The sequence below is a fragment of the Adelges cooleyi genome, unplaced genomic scaffold (assembly GCF_023614345.1).
Source record: "Adelges cooleyi isolate 19-005CV unplaced genomic scaffold, UGA_ACOO_1.1 ACOO_flye_CR_arks_rails_tigmint_CR_PRNA_21, whole genome shotgun sequence".
Classification (NCBI taxonomy): domain Eukaryota; kingdom Metazoa; phylum Arthropoda; class Insecta; order Hemiptera; family Adelgidae; genus Adelges; species Adelges cooleyi.
In genome coordinates this window covers 4,719,431-4,743,794 of record NW_026095871.1, presented here as the reverse complement: position 1 = coordinate 4,743,794, position 24,364 = coordinate 4,719,431, and the positions used below count along the sequence as shown (strand labels likewise).

The 24,364-nt window shown below is 28.3% G+C and overlaps 3 protein-coding genes across 6 annotated transcripts; all 3 read right to left on the bottom strand.

Moving 5' to 3' along the window:
• Positions 1-949: 949 nt before the first annotated feature.
• Positions 950-3,698, bottom strand: LOC126834715 (uncharacterized). 2 transcript variants are annotated; one of them, XM_050566838.1, is made up of 4 exons: positions 3,510-3,698; positions 2,352-2,403; positions 1,732-1,803; positions 950-1,334 (listed from the first exon to the last, which is right to left on the bottom strand). In XM_050566838.1, exons 1-4 carry the CDS (start codon positions 3,627-3,629, stop codon positions 1,168-1,170), a joined length of 411 nt encoding a protein of 136 aa, XP_050422795.1. In that variant the 5' UTR covers positions 3,630-3,698; the 3' UTR covers positions 950-1,167. The 2 variants fall into 2 exon arrangements, with proteins under 2 accessions (XP_050422795.1, XP_050422797.1); XM_050566840.1 differs by having other exon boundaries at positions 950-1,331.
• A 2,056-nt stretch (positions 3,699-5,754) lies between these two features.
• LOC126834708 (proton-coupled folate transporter-like) lies at positions 5,755-11,720 on the bottom strand. Of its 2 annotated transcripts, none has more exons than XM_050566824.1 (8): positions 11,502-11,720; positions 9,110-9,718; positions 7,574-7,952; positions 7,201-7,302; positions 7,001-7,138; positions 6,829-6,912; positions 6,404-6,560; positions 5,755-6,078 (listed from the first exon to the last, which is right to left on the bottom strand). In XM_050566824.1, the coding sequence occupies exons 2-8, from the start codon at positions 9,683-9,685 to the stop codon at positions 5,928-5,930; spliced, it is 1,587 nt and encodes a 528-aa protein (XP_050422781.1). In that variant the 5' UTR covers positions 9,686-9,718; positions 11,502-11,720; the 3' UTR covers positions 5,755-5,927. The 2 variants fall into 2 exon arrangements, with proteins under 2 accessions (XP_050422781.1, XP_050422782.1); XM_050566825.1 differs by having other exon boundaries at positions 9,110-9,715.
• A 3,533-nt stretch (positions 11,721-15,253) lies between these two features.
• On the bottom strand, positions 15,254-22,234 carry LOC126834709 (proton-coupled folate transporter-like). 2 transcript variants are annotated; one of them, XM_050566828.1, is made up of 10 exons: positions 22,093-22,213; positions 21,038-21,305; positions 18,944-19,063; positions 17,730-18,337; positions 17,284-17,644; positions 16,216-16,317; positions 16,006-16,143; positions 15,859-15,942; positions 15,622-15,778; positions 15,254-15,554 (listed from the first exon to the last, which is right to left on the bottom strand). In XM_050566828.1, exons 4-10 carry the CDS (start codon positions 18,294-18,296, stop codon positions 15,425-15,427), a joined length of 1,539 nt encoding a protein of 512 aa, XP_050422785.1. In that variant the 5' UTR covers positions 18,297-18,337; positions 18,944-19,063; positions 21,038-21,305; positions 22,093-22,213; the 3' UTR covers positions 15,254-15,424. The 2 variants fall into 2 exon arrangements, with proteins under 2 accessions (XP_050422785.1, XP_050422784.1); XM_050566827.1 differs by lacking the exon at positions 21,038-21,305 and having other exon boundaries at positions 22,093-22,234.
• Between the last annotated feature and the right edge of the window lie 2,130 nt (positions 22,235-24,364).

The window sequence follows — 24,364 nt, the reverse complement described above, 5'->3', positions numbered from 1 at the left end:
AGGATTTGTTTGATGCCGAAACGTCAACGATCATCAACAAATGTACATTAACAAAAGTATTGGCATTCAACTCTTTTCTAACCTACTTCAGTTTTCTTCGTCCATCAGATTTAATTATCCATTAACATTTCTTTGTGTATTCAGTAATACGGTCGTGTCGACATTATATCAGAGAATAATTTTGAGGTGAGTATTCTACTCTAAACCCTTTTACTCACAAAGTATAAACAGAAATAATCTTGTTTTTAAAACCTTTACTACAGGGTTATCCACTTATCGTGAACCACTCATAGGGTTTAATAAGAAATTAATTTTTTTCTTTTCATATTGTTTTTATACAATGTGATCTCAATTTTTCAAAATTTGTTTGGTTTTTACCCCCCTCCCAACTTAGTTTTTTTGATAGCAACTTTTGAAACTTAAATGGTAACGTATATATTTTATTAATTTTTAAATTGAGAATAATGTACTAAAAGTGTTGACTGGTCGATAACCCGTTTCGGATAACTATTTTTAAAGTTATAAATGTTTTAAAGTTAGGATGGGAGGGGAAGTGCGGTTGGGAAATGCGCGCAGATAAAAATGGAGTGTAGTATTTCCACCTTTCCTCCTGCCCTAAACTTGAAACTTCAATAACTTCAAAAATAGTTATCCTAAACTGGTTATCGACCAGTCAACATTTTTAATACATTATTCTCAATTTAAAAAGTTAATAAAATATATACGTTACCATTCAAGTTACAAAAGTTGCTATCAAAAAAACTATGTTGAGACCCCCTCTCAACTTAGTTTTTTAGTTGTAAAAACAAACAAATTGTTAAGGCATTTTAGGGCATTTTAAAAGCAGAGAGAGAGAAAGAGAGAAATTAAATAGTAAAATAGACAAAAACATCATAGAGTAAACGCATTTAGAGTTAGATGTACAACAAAGAAAAATTAGACGGATGATATAATAAATAAAGTACATGGTATCGCATATTCGCATAAAGAAACTAAAGGTAAGTATCAGGAGACAGAAGTTGACAGGCTGATTTGCATGGGACACGGCGTCGTTTCATAAATATATTGATTTTTAATTTATGGTTAATAATAAGGGTATTTTTATTACTACAACTTAAATATAATTTAGTAGAAACAAACACATAAGTCATGATTGAATTTACAATTTTAATAATAATTATCAACCTGTATGGTATGCTCGAACAGAGCTTGCTCTACCCGTTTCTGTCTGTATTTTTTTGTAACAAACAACGCTTCAAGCCACACCTGAGGATTTGAATTGCCAATGAAATTCCTAAACCAAAGCACAAAGCCAATAATGTTGTAGTCTTCTGCTGAAAAAAAAAACACTCGATTCTGACTGTATGTTTCAATTGTTGCTAAAATAAGAAATTTTCATCGAAGTGTCATATTATGTAACACACCTCTTAATCTTGTTGTTTTTAATAATTCACAAAACTAAAGTCGATGGTACTTAAGTGGCATAAAACAACGCATTTAACGTTGAGTATTTTACGATTTTTTGGTCGATACTCGACATACAGTGTAAACAAAATCACTCGTATTAAAAGTCACGTATGACACTAGTCCATAAAATTCTATTGTTGTCGTCTTAAGTAGACAAAGACGCCTAGAACAAGGCGTTTAACTATGGACAATGTGAACATTTTCTTGAGGTCATCTTGTAATCTTATAAAAAAACGTAATTAATAATGGAATACAAATAAATACCTCGTGATTTTGATAGCGCTACGAAGCATCGAAAGTTTGGTGTATCCGTTTCGAATCCGTCTTTTCGAAAAGCTATAAACCACATAATATGAGTATTAAGATAAGAATGGATTATGGTATTTAAAAATAGAATTAAATAAACACAACAGCTTTATAATAGTTTTTTTTGTTTTGATACCCGACCACTTAAACACTTGTATGTATCGGATTGCACATCAACGTAGCTGGTGTTTTAGTGGTGTGGTGACTCAGTTTAAAAAGTGCAATGTTAAGATGGGTCTGGCGTATGCTTGGCATCCTTTTTTTTAAATATAGTACCCTAAAAATCGTTTTGCTAGTTCTATAACATAAGCTATATGTGGCCACGGGGATAGACTTTATAGTATCGTCAGTGATAACCCACATTTAAATTTAACATGGTTCATAAGTTATTCGTTGACATTTTATCTATTTGGTCATTTCGTATAAAGCCAACCATTAAATCAAATGTAGGCATTTTTTTATGCTAACAATTTTAAAAGCAGTGGCGCAAATAAACTGACGGGGCTGCAAGGTATGACTTCTGTTAATTGCACCACTGCCTGAAAACATAAAACAAATAAAATTAATAAATGCCTTACTTGTTTTATCAAATTGTCTGTTGCTAGGTATCCCATACTCTGAGTAGTACTCCTGAAAAAAATAAACTGTGATTTTAATATAAAGAAAGTCTGTACGCAGTACGAGTTATGCAATTGTCATCTCCTATATGTTACACAAAACTCAACAATTCAGTCAAATGTTCTTTTAACTGACTATGATTGAATATAGTAAAACAAAATTATTAGTTAATTTCCTAAGTCACATAGACATGTGCGTCCGGTACAGTAACTTAAAAGGTAAGTATACAATTTATTAAAATCTAATATTGAGTATAAAAAGATATAAACTTATGTATAATCAAAATATTATAAAATAAATTATAGTATTATTTATTCTATATAATAAATTATATAGAATAAATCTTAAGTCTTATTATTATAATGTATAATTTGTTAAAATTAAATAAAAAATATTTATATACGTTTTAAATAATTAGTTTTAAAATATTAATTAAAATTAATGAACCAGTTCATTCATTGTTTCGATAATACTATATTTATTATCGCAGAATAATATCTAAAATTAAAAAGAATTTGATTAATAATCTAAATTTAGTGAGACTTTGATTGTGTAACATGAGAATTAAACGTGAAAAATCTTATACATAAACATTTTTAACAGATATATTAATTAAACAAAATGCTGAATTAAATAATTAATAGTTCATTTATTAAGGTATATATATATATATATATATATAATAGGTATATGATACATTATCCGCCTGTAAGAATATAGATAAGCGCCCATACCTATGAATACAGTTTATCCGTGTAATATAAATTAAGTTTAACTTTTTAAAACTATTTTAATTTTAAACTATTGTTATTTTAAATATAAAATTAAGAATAAAAAAAAATGGATTTTAATTATTTATATACCTAATTTAAATGTGATATGTTATTCATGTATGTTATTTTATTTGAAAAGATTCAATGTACACATCTACACACTATTTTACGCCTGAGGTAAAAACCTTACATTCATATAAATCACGTGTGTTAAGATAGTTTGATTTAATAAATTTGTAACAAATGTTGATGAACTTTATAAAGTTATGTTCCTTCACATATAATTCAGTTTTTTGTGAATAGATGTCAAAGTCAAGTGACAAAAATGATAAAATGTCGACTTACCTGGATGAGAGTATATATTTTGTCGCAATGTTCGACAGTGGCCGGGCGGATTGTGTAATTGACTAGCGGGACACCTTCGATGAGGGATTCCATTGGTCTAAGCTGTTTGGCAATACTCATCCTTTTCGGTACGGCGGTTGCGGTCGCAGTGTGCAACGTTAACCGAATGCACTAAACTACTAACACTACAACACGTGATACGAGGCACTTAACTAAAAACTGTATCAAGAGTCTAAAGATTATAAGGTATGATTATGTTTCACGGCCAAACATGACCAATATTATACCAGATGGGATATTATAATATGTACAATTTTACCAGAAAACTCGCAACGTTCCTCGACAGTAATAAATCAGGGAATAAAGGGATTATTTTAAATCAATTTTAAAACTGCACAAATGAGTGTATTGTTGATTGGGATTAAAATATGGGTCTGGAACTATATTATAGTTCGACCTACTTATTAAATAAAAGCCAGACCTTCTCGGTTAGGTTATATTTAGAAACAATCAAATTCACGATCTCACATGACTCAAAAAAGCTCGAGAGATTGACTTTATGCTCTTTTTTAGAAAATTATTTAACATTTTTTATTTGTTTTTAAAAGTTAAAATAACTTTTGAAGATTATAAAATTTGTCTTATTTTGTATTTATTGTAACGAACAACTAAATCTTTATGTTGTATTTATCTGTATTGCGTAATGATAATTTACCGAAATAAAAACGCCAAATAACCTTCTAATCAATTAGAAGGTAAAAAAAAGACGTTCATATTATTATAACGACGTCGAATAGTCGTATTCAGGTGTGATTGTTTACAAATTTAAAACTTAACAGTAACGAAATGTCATTCGTAAGTTTGATAGATTATACATGTTTGCTATTTGATACACCTATATTATTTTGAATAACTGCAGTAGATTTTTAAATGTTTTTTTCTATAAATATGTTTTACATTTATATTTTTAGTTATAAACCAAAATAGGGTAGTACAGTGTTAAAAAAACTGTGTTTCAATAACATAAATAATTAAACGATAAATAACAAACATGTATAATACTGCTTTGTGAAACAAATTTATTGGACAAATTCGAAATGCTAGAAACGAGTTAATATTTTTAAGTTTCGAAAAAACTCCTTTTCAAGCGTATTCAACGACTAGTAAACTGTAAAGTCAAAAAGACCGTCTCCCTTCTCACTCTGTATAACTGGCTTCGTCTGGCTATCTTCCATTTTTTAAATATGAAAAACCAGATTTCATAATTTATTTTCACCTAACCTAAACTTATCATTTCATTATAATAAATAGCCATTATATAGCTATAAGTTACACTACTTCCAAATAAAAAAAAACTTGTTTTGTATTAACATACATAAGGTTGTCGGTTTTCAAAGGTTGAAAGTTAAAATAATTTTAGAAATCTTACATGTATAATATTTTGAGACGGGTTTACAACTGTTTACTCTTTGACCGCTACATTATAAACCTAATTAGAATAAAATAAGAAGATATACCTAATGTTTTGGATAAAATCATTCTAAAACATAATTTTGATAGCTTTAATGAAAGTAAATTAAAAAAGTGTAAAAGAACTATTCTCAATGATGCAAATGGCATGCAAATCCGTACTATAATATTTATACGGATAACGTAGTTTGCGGATACTATTTTACCTGTTACAAAAATAGTGTCATTATAGATCTATGAAATTGAATAACATGCTGATTATTTGCTAATGAAACGTTTTTACAACATTTAAATAACACCGTTAACAATAATATGTTACTTCAGAAAAAAAATCCACTACACGATGGTCTCAATCTATTGTTCAAGGATAAAATGTTTAAAGAATTCGAGTCGTGTACTATTCAATATTACAAAACCTAAAATTAAGTTTAATCTTTTCCAAAATTATAGCCAATTTGAACATTTGTTATGTAAATGATTTGAATAATACGAATAAAAAAATTGATTTTCAAAAATATAAATACTAAAGATGTTAGTTATCAAATGTTAGCATTAAGAAAAAATAATGGATTGGTGGTAGATGAAAATTAAAATTGTAGAATTACACAACTTGTTGTTATCAACTTTAAAATGTTAATTGATTAAATACAAGTAATAAATCAATTGCCTCATTCATACAATTAGACACATTTTTATACTCTGCTTGATTTCTGTATAATATAGTAGTTTTTTGTTCATGAAATATTTTATTATGGTAATTTATGTATATCTATAATCACATGAAAGTCTATATTATCATATTATCACATTCCATTTATAAAAGTATGTCTTAGCTAATATAAACCGAGGTACTAAAAATATTTAAATTAAATATTAAGATAGTCGATATTAAAAAATAAATAATAAAATTGTAAGGACATATAAAACTCTTTAATATTATATTTTACATCAATTGGAAACTATTAGGTCAGTGGATGGCAGCTTGGAGTATGATCCAAATCGGTCTGTATCGTTTTCAGGTTTCTTATCAACATTTTCGTTAGTTACTTTGACTAATCGGTTTACGAGTTTTTCTTTTTTGTGCGCCGTATAAATCCATCTAATGCAATAAATGCAATCAAAATTCATTGTTGTAAGTAAGAAAGGTTTAAAATTTCCCATTATAAATAATTGTCAGGCCAGCACAAAATAAAATCCAATTTTAATAAAAATAAGAATGAAGAATTGAAGTAAACATTTTTAATTATAAATAATGTCCTTGAAAAATTCCTTCTTATTTTTCATGAAGATTTTTTTTATTATCTTTTGTTAAAAAAGTTTTAATTAATTTACTCGATGATTATATTATTTTGTTTAATACAATCAACAATTATACTTTCTATTTCATTATAAAGTTGAATAAAATAAATGTCCATAATACGTACAAGAAAAAAAACATAGCCACCAAAAGTAATGATGATCCAACCAGGAAACACAAGCCCGGCATGGTGTTTAGAGTATTTCTATAGATAGCACTGTACATAGGATTATAGATCACTGGAACGAGTGTTTCACAAACACCAAACACAGCGGTGATTTGACCTGAAAAAGTACACAATTATAACAACTTTTTATGATCGCCATAGTATTTTTAGAATTGTAATCGAATATCGGTTACTCTTTTATATTATCAAATTTGCTAAAGAAATTTAGTTTTCACATTTGTATACTTATTTAATAATTTAATAGGAATAATGCACACTAATTTTTGGTTACTAACTGAAATCTGAATTGCGATAAAATGTTTAAGCGCAGATGTCAATAGTTTCCTATTTATATTTAGTAATTTTCGTTAACATCAGATAATCACCTAGTTCGGTAGGCAAAACCAGCTTTGTCACGATGGACCTTAAAGCCACGATACCCGTGGCACTCATCATTTCCATTATGGGTCCTGTAAGTTAAAAAAATGATTGATTTTTAAATTTGAAAGGGAAAGGGAAAGTTTTATAACGTCTAAAATATTGGACAGCGGTCCTAACCTAAATAAAACACCCAATCGGTCTTGGCAAACGTGTAAATCAGTCCACCTAATATTTTACTCATACACGCCATTGCCCCGACTACAGCATCGTCGATTTTCAAATATTGACAGAACAAACTAACTGATATAGTAGTGCCTAAAAAAAAAAGACATTTTACCAAAACATATTTTTAGTTTGCTAGTACAAATGTATCTTACCTACAACATTGGTTATCATTGAGTATGTAAGAAACCAACTAAATTGTTCCTCTTTCCAATTAAACTGGACACGGGTATACATATACATTATAGCCATTTCTCCTGTAATATAATTTACAAAATGATAACTTACGGTATAGACTACTTACCTAATATTATAAAAAAAAATATGAATTTTTAAAAATTCTCAAATACATTTGTCTTTTGCATTCGACATTTATTAAAATGTTTGTAAAGTTAATTGTTTTTGTTTATTTTATTTTAAGTTAAAGGGGCCCTCATTATTATGTAAATGTTTGTATGAGTAATTTGGCTCTTTGTTTTAACAGTTTTAAACAATTTTTAGCAAATTTTGTTAAAAGGAAATTCGTACCTTGTGTCGGGCCCATGACAAACATTGTCATTATCAGGAGCAAAATAATCCTTGTTCTCCTATGATACGGCCCCTCATTGAATGTCACCCGAATCGCATCTTTCATGTGCTGTACGTTAAAGAAATCCTTTACGCTATGGCCTAATGAATATTTTTTATAGTGTTTTGATTTGTCCGTTTCCACGGGTGAAGCGATATAGGGTTCCTTGATAAATTGTAATCCATATATGGCCGTTAATATCATTAATATAGATGAAGTTATTAATACACCTGGAATTCCAATTCTTGGCAACATATAACCAGCAAAAGATGCACCAATTGGCCCCCCCAGTGACGTGAACACATTTACCATACCAATCCTCAAAGTTCTAGTTTCAACCTGTGTTACGAAAACATATATTTTTATGAATTAATAAATTATAAAAAGAATCAGCCATTTGAGAAAAAACATAATCATGATTTTTGATAAAATGAGGCTATGGCAGATTCTGATTCTCTGAAAATAGAAACGTGCACGGGTATAAGTTACAAACTTTCTTTTACTAAGACACAGGTGAATGATATATCGTCGAAGCTGTCGTCCTCATAGCTGTGTACTTTGGGTCGCTTATCACGTTTTTACTTGTTATTACGATAGTTATGATATTCATAACATTTGTATGTCCTTTGATCTTTCTTAAATAACTGATACAACATTTTTTTTTTATACTTCAAAAGTTATAAGACTTATATTTATCAGTTGTATAAGTTATTTCGGTGCGTAGATACCGTTCATTTTATTTATATTAATAACCAGTTAAACCGGAATTTTATATTTTATTAATACCTATTAAATTGTTAATAAATTTACACATTTATATTATTATGCATTGTAAAATGATAGGTATAATGCTTTTAATAAAAAAAAGAAGATATTTTGTGATATACTTGTATAGTATAAAAAAGTATATATTCATGTCATTTTGAATACTTTGTTCACTAATTATTATAATTGAAGGAAAGCATTGGCGTAAATTTAGGAGAGGGACAAAAAGTTTTAAGTTTAAATTAGTATTGTTAAATTGGCCACATTTAACATTATTTAAAAAAAAATTGGAAACAGTTATTAAATTAAATCTATCAATATAGAAATTGTTAATACCACTAACTTGTTTTTGGGGTGTAAGTATACTTAGTCCCCCTTAAAAGAGCGCTGATGAAAAAGTTTGGTAACCTAAGAAGCATATTTACAGTTTTCTCATTATAAGATAACAATTTAACCTCCTCCTTTTCGAAAATTTGTCATATACTATAAAATCAACGGTTATGATAAAAAAAAATATTATAATCTACGACTATTGTTTGCATTCCCGACTATAGTGGAAACGGTGACACTGTAAAATGTACACGGTTTAATAATATTGTTTAGGCAGGACGTAGTTGGGTCTATACTTTTATAATTCGAGATTAATGATTATATAACGTATGTGGTGGTAACCTTATGAAACTTGATTTTTGATCACTTGGCACCAGTTCATAAATTTAACGTGTGCTCACCGTGGAGATGTCGCCAATATAGCTGAACACAGCCAAGGTTAACGTAATCGCGCCTCCCGTGAATGCGGTGAATATGGATTCAACGACACCGGTGACTTCCATGGGCAATTGATCGAAATAATAGTAACAGGCTAGAACGCCTACCGAGGCGAAAAACTGACCGACTATCGGCACTATCAAGCAGGGCTTCCGCCTGCGGTTCCGGTCACTCCACGACCCGATGTATATGACCAGCACGCATGGTATACAATTCTGTACGATGGATTTCCACACGAGCATGTCGGAAACAAGCTGTTGGGCTAGTATTTCGCCTTTGGACGTGCCGTTTGCTGCCGACGAACGGCTTTCCATTGCCGAGCAAGTGTCGTTGTCCAATTTTAAATTCACCCGACACGCTTTTTGAAGGTTCAAGTTTAGCGCGGAGAACGTTAAAAGAATCGTGGACACTATGTACAGGCCTAGCAACAGTTCCACAGTCGTTTTGCCGACCATATATTTGGCCCTGCACAACAAGCTCATGTCGTTCCATTCGGTTTGCTGTTTTTCGGACGACTCGGCATTGGCCATAGTATCCATGGGCTCTGGTCGTCTCCGGGATGACGAAAGCTGCTGAAATCAATGCAAGTGTTTACATGACAGTTATTCTGTTGAAAACTCCAATAGAAAAAAAAAAAATGACAACATTTAAACGTTATTTTTAAAAAGAGTTTCAAAATTCGAATTTTAGTATGAATAATTAAATTGCAATTTTCCGAAAGTTGGAAAATGTGACTTATCGACTTGCGCCATTCTACCGCAGATCTATTTACTGACAACCTGAAAATCTTGGGAAATTGATTTCAGCAATTTCATTTTGCGTTCTACAATTTTTTTTTCCAGTAATTGTTTTTTTCTTTTGTGTAAAGACTAATAGAATGTACATTTATACCTCATATATATAATAAATGAGGTGTTACCGGCTATTTTACATATATTGCTGTACATAAATTAGCATAAGTCCTTAATACGAAATTGTATACATATTTTTTCGAACAAACTAATACAGGTTTTAATAGAATCACGGAGGAAAAAATGTCAAGCTTATTATAAAATATGTCTATAAAACAGTTGAGGAATTTATTTTTCATAATTTAGGCAGTGTAGAAAAAATAATAAAATGGGGATTAGAGGTAAATTACTGCTCCCTTGTGAGTTATCTTTTGAAATAAATTAAAATTATGTTATTAGAATACAAACGAAAATTGCGTGTTGTCTGTTTTTAAGGAGTTTTGTATCAGCAATATTTAAGAAAAAAAGAGGTTTCAATCAATTTCGACCATGTCAATTGATTTACCAGTTAATTTGTATAAGCTTTCAGGAATTTTTTAAATTTAAATAATTTTTTATATGAGTGGAAGCCACTTGTATTTTAGACTATAAATCCAGACAAAATGTCGACTATATAGAATGTTTAAATTTTGAATTCTGCCAAAATAACAAGCCGATTTTCATTTTAAACATTTTAGTTTCTTGTAATTAAATAAATTAAAACTTGAAATTTTTTCAATATTTAAACACAATTTTGTCCATAAAAATCAAAGATCTGTTTCCTACATTACTTGTCAAAAAACGCGTATGTCTCAACAGAATTGAAATCAGCCCATCCTAAGTAGTCGACATTTTGCCTGGCTTTTTGGTCTAAAATTTCAAAAAAACCGACCTCATGTAATTGCCTTGATAAATGTGTAAAATTATATGTGTCAATGTGAAATATGAAATAGTTACCAAGTCGTCAATAAGTACTAACATCGTCTAATTTAGTTTTTGCCTAATATGAGTTATGGACCCTACCTAGTCTATTTTTTCGTTATCTGTCAAATGGTCGCCATGCCGTGATCATCAGAGCACTGAAAATGGGAGAAACACCAATACAAGATATTTTGCAATGAAATAAATCAGTTTTTTGTGCCTCCAGTAAAGTTAGGGAAATTAAGTTAGCTGCTGTTAGAACTCACGTCATAGCGAAGTACAAATTAAACTATTGAATTTAAAATTATTTTATCCTAAGAAAGCTTTTAATTATAATTAAATTAAATGAATTGTAATGTTGTCCTAATTGCTTGTATATTTTACTTACTTAAAAGTTTAAAGTAAAAATTGTTTTTTTAAAAAAATGGATCTTCTTTTCTGTGTTATTCTATGTATGTGGTATAAGGACTCTGGTGTTCAAAATAATTATAGTATGAGCTACAAAGACATTTCTTAGTTATTATGCATTGCTTATAAGACTTAAGAAACTATTTGCAACGTTATATATATATTATATTTTATGTTATTTTTTTTTTAATTTTTAAACTCTAGGCCAAGTTAGTTTTTTGTTAATTAGTTTTTAATTAAAATGAAAATAACTTACAAATTTTCATGAATTTCTCTTTTTTTCTAGTAGTACGTATAATTACAACATTTTTGCAAAACGAGCATTGTTGACATTTTTTTTCTCAAAACCGTTGTGTTCATTATCAAAAGTTAGTAGGTAACACTACGAGTTACTGCATTGAGACATCTGTGACTCTGATATCGAACTTCTCCTTTACATATTATGAAGAAGATTTGCGTTAAACTGGTTATACGATTTTGCAACATTATATCAAATTATCCGGTTTTATACATTTTCGTGAACTTATAAACTTCTTCGTACTATCTTAAGTGGGGATTACCCACCCTAATACTCTACTCTACGCTTCTCTCTGTATTAACATTTAATCCATACGGTTTTATGAATCCCTTAATAACATTAATATATTTGGGTCATTCCACGGGAAATCACTTAACGTGTGTGCGACTATAGTAAAAAAATATTTGAAAATTTTATCTTTTATTCTTTATAAATTCTTTTTTTTTTACCTAGTTGGTTTGATTTTAAAAAAATGATCCAGAAACACCTCATGTTCCCGACTCTGTAATTTAACCGTCGATATTAGTATTAATTCTAATTAAGTATTTTTTTAACTACATTTTGAAAAAAACAGTTTTTTCAAAAAAAAATTAACATTTTTTGGGAATTAAAATTTTTATAAGGCCAAAAAATTAAAAAAATGTATTTTGCCTATATATAATTCAAGTTATGTTCTTATGACTCATATTATCTCATATTATCATCTTTTAACCAATTGAGTTTTTTTCTGTTAATTTACGGTTTCAAAATGGGTGGTTTGCTGAAAACTGCCTACTTTAATGACCCACGACACGTATATGCCTGAGCCTGAACGAAAATGTATGTAATACTTGCAAATAATAAGTTAGTACAAAATCCGGTAAAAGTTTGGTAATGGAGAAATTATTATAACACTAGTAGTAAGGGTTTAAATTTTCTGATTTACATTTTTATTGGAAATATACACAATTAACTATTTAATTTATTCCTTAGTATATCTGTATCAAAACACAATATTATAAATTAGGTGCATTTAAGCTAATAGTGACAATAATTTGTACTATGCATGAGTTAATTTCAGAATATATTAATAAAAAGAAGGAAAAATGAAAAGAAATATTTTTTGCAGATTGGTCTTATAAACTAATCGTTTAACCGTACCACCAACACCGTCACATGGACTCTTTACAAACAAAATTCCACTCAGCCTCTGACCCAAAACCTGTTTTATGGTTACAAATACTGACCATATTTTTATAACTTTTATATTGACTTAGTAGTGCCATCGGAAAAGTAATGTATCTTTGTTACATTTGGCAAATTATTCAATTATTTCTGATACACAAAAATCGCATTTGAATTGTGTATCAAATAATCACTAAAAATACAAAAACTTTTTCTTTGTAAAATTCCATGTATTTATTTGATTTATCATATATTACATAAGGATGTAAAGTAGCCTGAGCGTTTACCCATAGTAGCTTTGAATTTCATCTGAAAGAGAATCTTTTTTTTTTACCTAAATATGAATACTTAAGCAATAAACTTAATATTTGTATACGTTGACTAGTAATAAGTTCGTAGTAATAAGACTAGTTTCGTTAAATTAAATTTTTCAGTTAGCTATTACATTTTCATACTCATCAGCAGCATTGTTAAATGTTGTAACGAGAGGTGTGATAATCCTAATTACAACAAGTGGATAATTACTGTGTACATGATTTCTTTCCGAGTAATGTATAAAATACAAACTTCAAAAATCATTTTTTGGCACAAGGAAAATTCTAAGTAAGTTTTGAAACTTAGAACTATTTCCGTTTGCATGGTTTAGTTTTTGTCGAGTGCATGACTTAATTGCTTAAGGTATTGAGTCAAATTTCTATTTAAAAAGGTTTGTGCATGTAAGGAATAGTTTGAGTGTATGTAATACAATTGAATATTAATGCGCAGTCTATTACCTCCTACCATCTTTACATAAAATAAATTGTCCATTTGGCCTAGTCCAAGTGTTGCCTCGTTTTAACTCGTTAGTTCAAGTTTTATAATATTGAGTTATATCATTTTTAAAGTATCATTTGCGACAGCAAATTCTATAATACCGAAACAGATATTATTTTTATTTTTCCTCAGCATCTTCGGCTATTGGCATAATACCAAAATTGTATTAATAATAAATCAATATTATTAATTGCAACTCATATGTGGCAAAGTATTATTTAGGTAAAATACCTTATAAGGTATTTTAATATCATTTTATTTTTTAAAACGATATCAGTAACTAGCAATTCAGTGAAATAATAAACCAAAAGTAAGCTTATTCTTGGATTTCCCAAGTTTAACGCCTTTAATCATTATGTTACAAACGTTAACATAAACGTACTTAAGGAATTATTTTAACTATTGAATATTTAATGAATCTAAATTTAGATACTACTAGCGCACCTAAAATACATTGGTATGTGTATGCAAATTGACCATTTATTTATGTTGCTATACTATATGATATTTTCCGTGGTCCTTTGTTTATGCGTTGTTGTCCGAAGACTTAATTTGGAAAAAAACTGGTTTACAGTACAAGTAAAAAGTTGTCAAAATTACATTTAGACAGCATCCCGAATTATTTTTGTATTTGTATGTCAGTGACTTTTTAGTTTTCGTCGGTCAGTTAATTTATCACTTCTATTGCCTTTATTGTTGCTTATGTTATACATTAATAACTAATGGAATAAATGTATAAAAAAAAATGCTTAATGTGTTAAAACTTTCATGGATTGAACTATTAGTTTGTTCATTTTCAGATGTATCCCTGTTGTCATCAGTTAGCTGACCTTTTGTCATGAACAATGAACAAGTTTATAGTTAATGATTAACATATGAATATTCTTCAATGGAATGTTAATGGTTATTATAATAAATTTAACGAAATCAAAATAATAATTAGCACACAAAATCCCATTATCGTTTGCTTACAAGAAACATGCAATTATCGCAATCAGTTTGAAGACAAAACTAGTAGATGACTTTTGAATCTGACGTCGAGATAAGCGTTTTACGTTTGGCGCCGTTGTTTTATTGTAAATTGAGATTTGTTGTTTATGGGTATATGGACTTTGTTTGAGGTTTTAGTACCAGATATACTTGGAGATTTAGGTGTGTTATTTACATATTTTGGACGATTAGTGTTAAGAAATTGTCCGTTCTTTTATTGACATTCATTTGGTTAATTTGAGTCGAAGTCAAAACACAATGGTTGTCATATATATTATATTGCCTGTTTATCTGTTGTCGGCGTAATTATTGGGGTGTTAATGTGCTATCGAAAGCTATAAAAGCCTACAAACGCTGAGTGTTCACACGTGATGAACTGTCGGCAATTTAGCACTTAATGCGATTTTGTAAATTCATTTGGACTATGACATTTAACAAGCAATACTAGGCAATTGCAGAAGTTGAGCACTACTAGCAGAACCAGACCAACGTCGCGGTAGTAATATTAGTTCGACTTGAACAAATTTAGTTTTGGTAAACTATTTTTGGTTATTTTACTTAAGCAAAATAGAAAAAAATAGCTATTAACGTTGTATTATGTAAAATGTTGTTTTAATATTGAAATGTAATTACTCCTTGACTTCACGTCGTAAAGTGCAATTAGATACGCCAATAGATTCAGTACTGTGCTGTGTGATGGGTTTACTTAGAAACAGCTAAGTGTTTTATGGCACCAAATGTATTGTAGAGCAGTGTACTTGTAGGTTTTTTAAAAATTGATATATTTTATATTACAATTTCATAGTATATAAACTATAAAGTATCACATTTTATAAATATATATATAATATATACATGTATAAAAACAGTCAAAAAATATATATACGATCTGCACACAATAAAGTATAATATTCTTATGATTTTTTAAATGAGCCGTATTTTGAACATCCTGGGGATTCGTCTTCGGGTTGAGGATCATCGTCGTAGTTGACGTTTTTTGTGAATTTTCTTCGGTTTCCATATAATTTCTCTTTATACAGCCATCTAAAACCAATGGAAATCCGATTAAACGTCCTTTACATTTTATTAACGTTAATTTATTAAAAATTACATGAATAACACGACTGAAAAAAATTTAAACACTACTCCAATGTAATAGTACGACCCGGGGTATGCATCCAACGAGGCTTCATACCATGCGCTGTACGAGATTCCAGATACCATATTAATGACTATTTCGGATATCGCAAAGACAGCTGATACTTGGCCTATAACATAAAAATGATTTTATAATTATAATTTTTTTTTTTATATAACACTCAACAGTGTTGAGTAAAGTCTTTCTTACTTAGCTCGTTGTTTTCTACTAGCTTTGTCATCAGTGATCGGTCAGCCGTAGATTCCCAGGTTATGATACAATTAAGCAAGCCGCCTACGCTTTCAATACAAACGGTTTAAGTAATTCAATATTCGTCAAACTCTTTACCATACTCACCTATATAAAACAGTAATTCTGTGGAAGCTGTAGCGAATATCAATCCGGAAACGATTTGGCTTAAACAGGATATTATACCGAGCAGCTCGTCTCCGATTTTGAAAATTCGATTTACAACAAAAGCGCAAAACACGAGACCTTGAAACAAAAATTAATGAAAAAAATTACACATTTATTCGAATTAAATAATATGATATAGCCGTGTATAACCTATTGTATCGAGTATTAGAGAATATGTGGCAAAAGCGCTGTATTTCACTTCATTCCAGTTGAATTTGACGCGAGTGTATAGATAAGTTATTGTTGAGGAACCTGTAAAATAAAAATTGGTTAATTTATCAAATTAATAATTAATAATTGTATAGAACAAGTGTTAACTAAATCGAATAATGCTAAAAAAGCCTTAGTCCATAACTTAAAATTTTCCAAAAAACAAAAAAAAATTTTTTTTATTCTAAAGCCAGTAATAATAAGCTAATATATATACAGGTTTCAATATTTATGTTTTTTTTTATTAGTTCTAGTAACGTGACTGAAGTCGTTTTAACATATATTGATTCAAGGCCCACCTTTCAAGCACGTCCCTAAATTTTTAACCCTCCAATAAATTCTACAGTCTATGGGTCATGTTTGTTGTAAATTATTTTTAGTAGACTGAATGTTTAGAGAGGGAACTGGTTGACTGTTGAAAAAAATCCTAGTGTTTACTAGAAAGGTTAGGACATTGTTTTAAAGAACCCTCGTGACACAAGTATTTTTTTTACAAAAATAAACATGCGGTTTATAACAAAATAATTTATTTGCATTTTTTTTTTTACATGGAATGAAATTGTGATGAATTAAACTTTCAGAATTGTTTATTTTTTTATTGTTTAATTGCATTACTTAATGGGGTATATGCTTGTCCTTCACTATACAGTATACACTTCCATCTAAAAAACTTAAAAACTGAATATCAGAAATTCCTCACAGTTAAAAAAAAACAAAAACAAATCGAGTGACCCCTTATTTTATAAGAGTATTTTTCGGAGTATTTCATTGTTAGATTTTTTTTTATTTTATTTTATTTTAGATTTGTTTTTAATTTAGATTTTACAACAAAAAAAAACCGGAAAAACTTTAAATTTTGTATGTAAAAAATAATATTCCAAACAATCTATTCTTAGGGTATCATATGTAGAACAATCCCATAGAGTGCGACATTTGTTTTTGGTACACTCTGTATAGCATCGATACACATAAATCTATAAAATGTAAAAACGTATAAGCAGTGCTGACCGTTGTTTGGAGCCGCCGCGAGTAAAGATATAATCAAGATAACAATAATCTTCGACTTATCGTTATTTGGCCTTTTTCGAAATGTCACCTTCAGTGCGCCAAATATCTGTCTTACGTCGAAGAAATCTTTGACTTTTGACCAAAACGATTGGCTGTCGACCAACTCGTTGACTTTCGGATTGACGTCTTTCACGAAGAACGAACCGTACAAGATTCCTAACACTATCAAACCGCTAGATACGCCGTATGCGCCGTAGAATCCAAGCTCGCTGTACACAATGCCCGATAACGATGTAGAAATCGACATTGCCACTGTCATCATCGCGTGCATTATGCAAAGCCTTGCAGTTCGATTTTCAGGCTAGAGTGAATACAGCACATCAATTATATTTTGACTTAATCAATTTTAATTATTTTTGTAAAAGTATGGTACGTATTATACACACCGTGGACACTTCGCTGATAAAGCTGCACGCCATCATAGTCATCAGTGTCTGTCCCCCGGTCAGAGCTACGGGTACGGTTTGAATGATACCTCCGATTTCCATTGAAAATTCGTAAAAATAGTAAACGCAAAGTATTTGTCCTAAATTGCTCAAAAGTTCACCGTAAAGCGGCAGAAGCATGCACACTACACGTTTCCCGTGTCTGTCGCTCCAGGAACCTATGAACAGCATCAGTATACAGGGGAAAAAGCTCTGCACACACGTTTGCCATATTAACATGGAGGCTACCAGCTCCTGGACGATGATCTCTTCTTCAGCGTATTCCGTTGTGTTTTTTTCAACTAACGAGACACATATCTCGTCGCTGTACTTCAAATTGACCTTGCACGCTTTTTGCATGTTCAAGTTTGACATGGTCAACGATATAAGCACGTACGACATGACGTAACAGGCGAATATAGGTTCAATAGTCACATTACTCAATATGGATCTGAGTTTACTTTTCGATTTGATTTCGGGCCGGGGCTTACGGAGTTTTGTTTTCTCGTTCGTGTTTATCTTACCCATGTTTTGGCTCAATCCGAACGATTTTTTATCACTACGTGTACCTTAAACATAGTGAGATAAGTTAGGTTTTTGAAATTGTTCTATAGTGCAATACACTACATAATATAACTCGATTTCATGTATTTTATATATATATATATATATATATATATTTACCTATATTAGAGGTTCTAAAAAATATCATAAATGGCTATAATATGGTAAAAGTTAAGTAATTACAGTCTATCAATTATTTGAATATGTATTTAAATTTAGAATTACATATTACATTATATAAAATTGAATGTACCAACTTTTCTTCCAAATAAATGGTTTAAGAATTTATAGCGCAAATAGAATTGTGTGTTTAAATTGTTTATCTTTGAATTGAGATTGAAAGTCATTTAAGTATTTTTAAACCACGTTTAAATTGAATAATTTTAGTTTGTATAGTTTTTATTATATAGCTCATGCAAACCGCAATTAATAGAGTAATAATTATATAAATCCAAACTCTAAAGTTGAATCATAACTTAATTTAGGAAAACACACTTAATACAATTAAGTTTGCTTATTAATTTATTTATATTAATAGCTTAAAATGGACAAATGAAACAGAGGATGTTGAATGTGTTTTTAATTAGTTCAAATTAACGTATTCGACTTACTTCTAAGGGAAGAAATTACTGCTACTAATAATAAACGTATTTTATACTATTTTGATTCGTCCGTGTAACCAAGTTTATCTTAGGATGCATAATTCAAAAGAACCCTTGGAATAATGACATCTACAAAATAAATAATATACGATTAAGTCCAGTCATAATAATTATAATATAACATATCTATGTTATTATACGTCTTTATTATCTGTGTTATATCATAACTTTATTGTCAAATAAATTATGTTAGTGCAGATTAAATAATGATTTATAAATAATAAAAAGATTCCAATACTTTCTAACCCAAGTATCATGTTTTACTATTTAACTGCGAGTATGATAACGCGTTGTTTTAAATAAAGTATTTTTAGAATAGGTCAATCAATAATGATTGGTCTACTTTGTTTTTAAAGTTTTTTAAAACATATAAAACAAATTTTGAAAAATTACGTATTTGGTTTCATTTCTAGTTCTGACGACATCGTTTTTATATTATTATTAATATTTATTACAGACTCCACTTTTTCCTATAACAATAATTCACCTCTATATTTCCCTTTATATTCCTCTTTTAAAACCCTTAATTATTTAATTTCCGTAGTGTAATATTTTCTAAAGTCTTTAATTTTTACCTGCTATACTAATATATAATTATCATAATCTCAGCTGATCAAATGGCACACAAAAACTTGTTGTATTATCTTTTGAATTATTGAAAATAAAAAAAATAATGTATACATACACGTGCTGACTAAAAAATTGTCTACTAAAAGTAATTCAAAAGATACCCGATGATAGCTGTTGTATGAGCTACAACAAATAATAATAAATTGTACACATGCAGTACCTTATGAAATTATACACATATAATATTTCGAAACGTATAAAATCAAATAAGAATTAAATATGTTGTTACCTAACAGGAAAAGTAGTCAGACATTAAATTTAAAATAGTATAATAATTTTGAATAATAAATATTAAAGGGGTTTTTAAAGTCAAGTAAATTTTTACCAATAATTTTAAACACAACATACATATATTTGTGCAAAAAAATGGTTATTTCTTTTAATAATATTCGAAAAAATGTTATGCATTGGGTAAAAATTAATAAAAATATAAAATTAAGTATACTGCAAAAGCAATGTAGTTGAGTTTGTTTAGTATAGTAAATATATATAAAATTGTTATTTTTTTTATTAGCTTACAGTTAACTTATAACTACAACTGACCGATAATAAGTGCTACTTACAGCCAATAAAAGGCATAGAAAAAATGGGAATGAAATCAACCAACAGAGACTTTTAAAACTCAGCGGTTTGTGTCGACTATACTCAAGAATAATTTAAAAATACTGAAACTATATTTGTTGGAGCAAACAAAATTAATTAATCAGGAGAATCCATCGAATACCCACGATAAAATAAAAAATTGTATCATAGATATTATAGTGATTTTGAACATTAAACAAATTAACAATTTTAGAGGCTTTTGACAGTGTCCATTGTGTGACCTACCTATTATAATAGCTTATATATATAATTGCATTTACCTAAAACTATCATCATACATTTTTGCTTTTTTAGAATGGTGGACCAAATGTTAAAAACGGCTTCACAATAAACATCCTGGCCCTTTTCTCTGTCATAATTTTTTATCAATTTTCAAGATTTTAAAGTTAGAGCTTTGAACTTTTTCAAAACATTAGAAATAGTTCTACCTTGAATTATAGAATTTTTTTTAAAATCTTCTAAATTATGACAAAAAAAATTATACGTTTTTTAAGAAAGTAATTTTGCTGTATGTTTTGTAGAAAAAAAAAAAAGAGTATAAATCGCTCATCAAAGATTAAACCCCAATCGGTAAATATTGTACACTTTTATACACTTTGGATAGTTTTTGTGGTTATTTTTTATTGTTATCATTATCATCAATAATTGCAATATTATAATTAAATGTATTCATATATATAACGTTATACGATTATCATTACTAGTATACCACTATCGTCTAAGTCCTATAGAAACTGTTTGATATAAATGTATGTGGAAGGTAGAACTGAGTTAAACAAAAGTAGAAAAAAAATATTTTTATACTCTTACTCGATTAAAGATAATATAAGCTTTTGTAAGATTATATTAAAACAAATATATTGTTTGATGACATTCAGCAGTAATTGTCCGTATAATAATAAATCGCATTTGGCAAGTATTCCAAACAGCTTATGAACTTGTTTCATTTATTCGAAAACCGGTTACGATGAATCCGGAGATATTTTTGTATAATTTATACATTACTTTGTCGAATAATATTCATGGACTTCGCAGTACTTGGTCATTGCAACGTTACAGCAATATTTTTAAAACGACTCTGGCCAAAAGCAGTAAGAAAAGATTAAAAGCAAACCTTCAAAAATTTAGAAAATATACAATTTTTAATATTTGTGACGGTTAGAATCAAAAAAACCTGCCAAAAGCGACCTCAATTATTAAAAAACCTGGCACGCTACAATATTCGTCAAAATGTAAGTGTAACATGATTCGTAAATATAGGGAAAAATGCTAAATAAAAAGTAATTTTTTTTTAAATTTATTTTTTCATTAAATATTTAAACATTTTTAAAATTGTTCAATACACAATTATGATTTGCTACAGTATAGTAAAAAAATACAATACAGTTACAGAGTATATACTTCAATAGCAAAATATAATAATAATAATATTTTTAATAAAATAATGTAAAAAGTTGTGAAAATATGTCTCAATATTAATTAATATTGTTTAACATTTAAAGTTTTTTATAATTATTAAAAATAATATGTTGGCTATCTGATATCGCAATACATTTGTAGATAGGACATAGTCATAACACTTGCTTATAACACTTTTTTGTGATTTTTTAAGTTCGTGCGATCTTATTAAACAATTAAATAATATCAAACTCAGGCGATGAAATCTAAAAATGAACCTTTTCAACTTTTTTGCGATAAATTATTGTATTAGATCAATAGTAAAAGAACAACCCATAAAATTAAATTTTGTGGATTTCAAAATGTTCGATCGAATTGTTATATTATAGTTATAGAATTTTATAATTTAATTATTAATGTCTTGATATGTACTAAAATCGAATATTATTACAAATAAAAATATTTACCGCATTTGTTAAGATGAGAGAACAGCAAAATATATAATGTGGAGACGATAATAACAGCTCAGTGCCGGTTCCTTCACTAGAAACGAAGAAGATAGCTAGTGGGAGACATTGGGTAAACTACACGACCTCATACAATCTAACCTGTTGTATACGGTAAAACGTTACAAGTAGGGAAAAAATTTAACGTACAAAAAAAGCAAAATCTGTATTATATAACAGTATAGTATGTGTCCTATACTTTAAAATCTATTAAAGTTATTTATAAATAAATAAAATATACAAAATTATTTATTATTTGAATTTAAATAACAATAGCTAAAAATTGCAAAAACACACTCAAAACTGTTCCATATTTTAACTTAATTTTTATAATAATTGTACATAATGTTTTTATATTCTAAATAGTTATCATGTTAACGTTTATATATTTTTTTAAAATAATATTTCAATTTTGTTTATAAAACTTAATAAATTATTTGTTAAAACATTAACTACTTGAACCAATGTCCGGTCAATTAAGTTTTCAGTAAATATTTCAAAAATTTGTAATCTATTAAAAGTATGAGTAAAAAAAAAAAGATGCTTAATACAGTTTTTGCATCAATATTAGTGTGATAAATTAACTAAACTTTGTTATATTTACAATTTACCCAAATTACGTTCTCCTTGTCTAAGAACTTTGTTGCTTGTAACTCGAGAAGTATTTTTTCGAAACTTTATTAAACTATTTTAAGTAAATCACATAATTTTTATAAAAGTTTCTATTATTAATATATCAATAACTAATACCTACATTTTAAATGTTTTTTTAAGTCGTATAAAATTATAAAAATCCAATAATTGTAATCAATATAGTATAAAAGAACTAAAAAATTAATTGGCATAAGATCATGTATTTATTTTCTATTTGAAGTGAGAAGTCTTCAAAGGATGTTTAAGCGTTATTTATTATTTTTTAGCAGTCAAGAATCATGAACACTAGCAATGTTATATTTTTTTCTCATAAAAATTGTGTTTGAAATTCACTAAAAATGTGCTACGTTATTATATTTATTTTATTTCTAAAGAGTATATACTTTTTACTATGTTTTCTTAAAAAAAAATGTATATTCCGAGGTTAAAAAAAAAATATATATGTATATATAATTAACGATTCTTTAATTTAAAATAAACCTATATTAAAATTATTATTAAACTAAATTATCAAATGTAATTTTTTATTTTAATATTTATAAGTTGAAAACATTTTTTTAAAGGATAATATTTTTAAATGCTTGCGACAATAACTGACAAAGTATTTGAATCGCTAATTGCAGAAAGGGTTATAAATCCACTTTTTTTTATCAATTTTCCTGTTATAAACTTTCTGATCCAAGCACTCGTAAATACGTCGTTTATTATAAAAAGAGGACAAATTCGATGATCTAATAAACTAATAAGAGTATACAGAAATTACCATTTACAACTAAAAGGTGACATGTTCATTGGCCATCATAATACATTATTTTTTATATATTTAAGAGACACAAAATTATTATATTTGTTTATAATTGATGACTAAAAAAAAGGTTAAAAATATGTTTTACTACAGAAAGGAAACATACCTTTTAGACTTTATTTAGTTTTACATCCACCCTGAAAAATTTGAAAAGTGGACTTGTCCACTGCAGTAAGCGTTTACATTTACTTATTAAACCTATAGGTATCCACTCAACACCAGTCATTATGCAATCAATATTCAAATAAGTAAATTTTTTATACGTATGTTACAATATGACTTTTAAAATGTACCCTCTAAAACTACCTTTCAAATAAACGTTTAAAACCTTTTACAGTCGTTTTGATTGTAATTGTTTCATTGGAATACATACTGGGCACTGGGCAGTGGGAAATGGATTGTTGAATGTATTTTAGACCTTATTTTATTTAAAAATTTGAAAATCCAGGTTATATCATGATTTGTTTTAACCTTATAGTCAACAAAAAACCACAAAAAAAGTCTACAAAAAAAGTACTACTATTCTATAATATGATTTTATTAAAATAAAATAATATATTTGGTTTCATGGAATAATTTATTATTTGAAAAACAATTAATAACGAAATTTTTTTACAATTGTATAATTATAAATGTTTAATTTTTATCTACCAATTATTAATGTTGTAGTCTGTTTTTATTCAAATGATAAATATATATTTATTATTTACATGTAAATATTATGAGCTAATTTTGTAAAATTATCAAGCATAACCAGTCTATATAAAAATACCT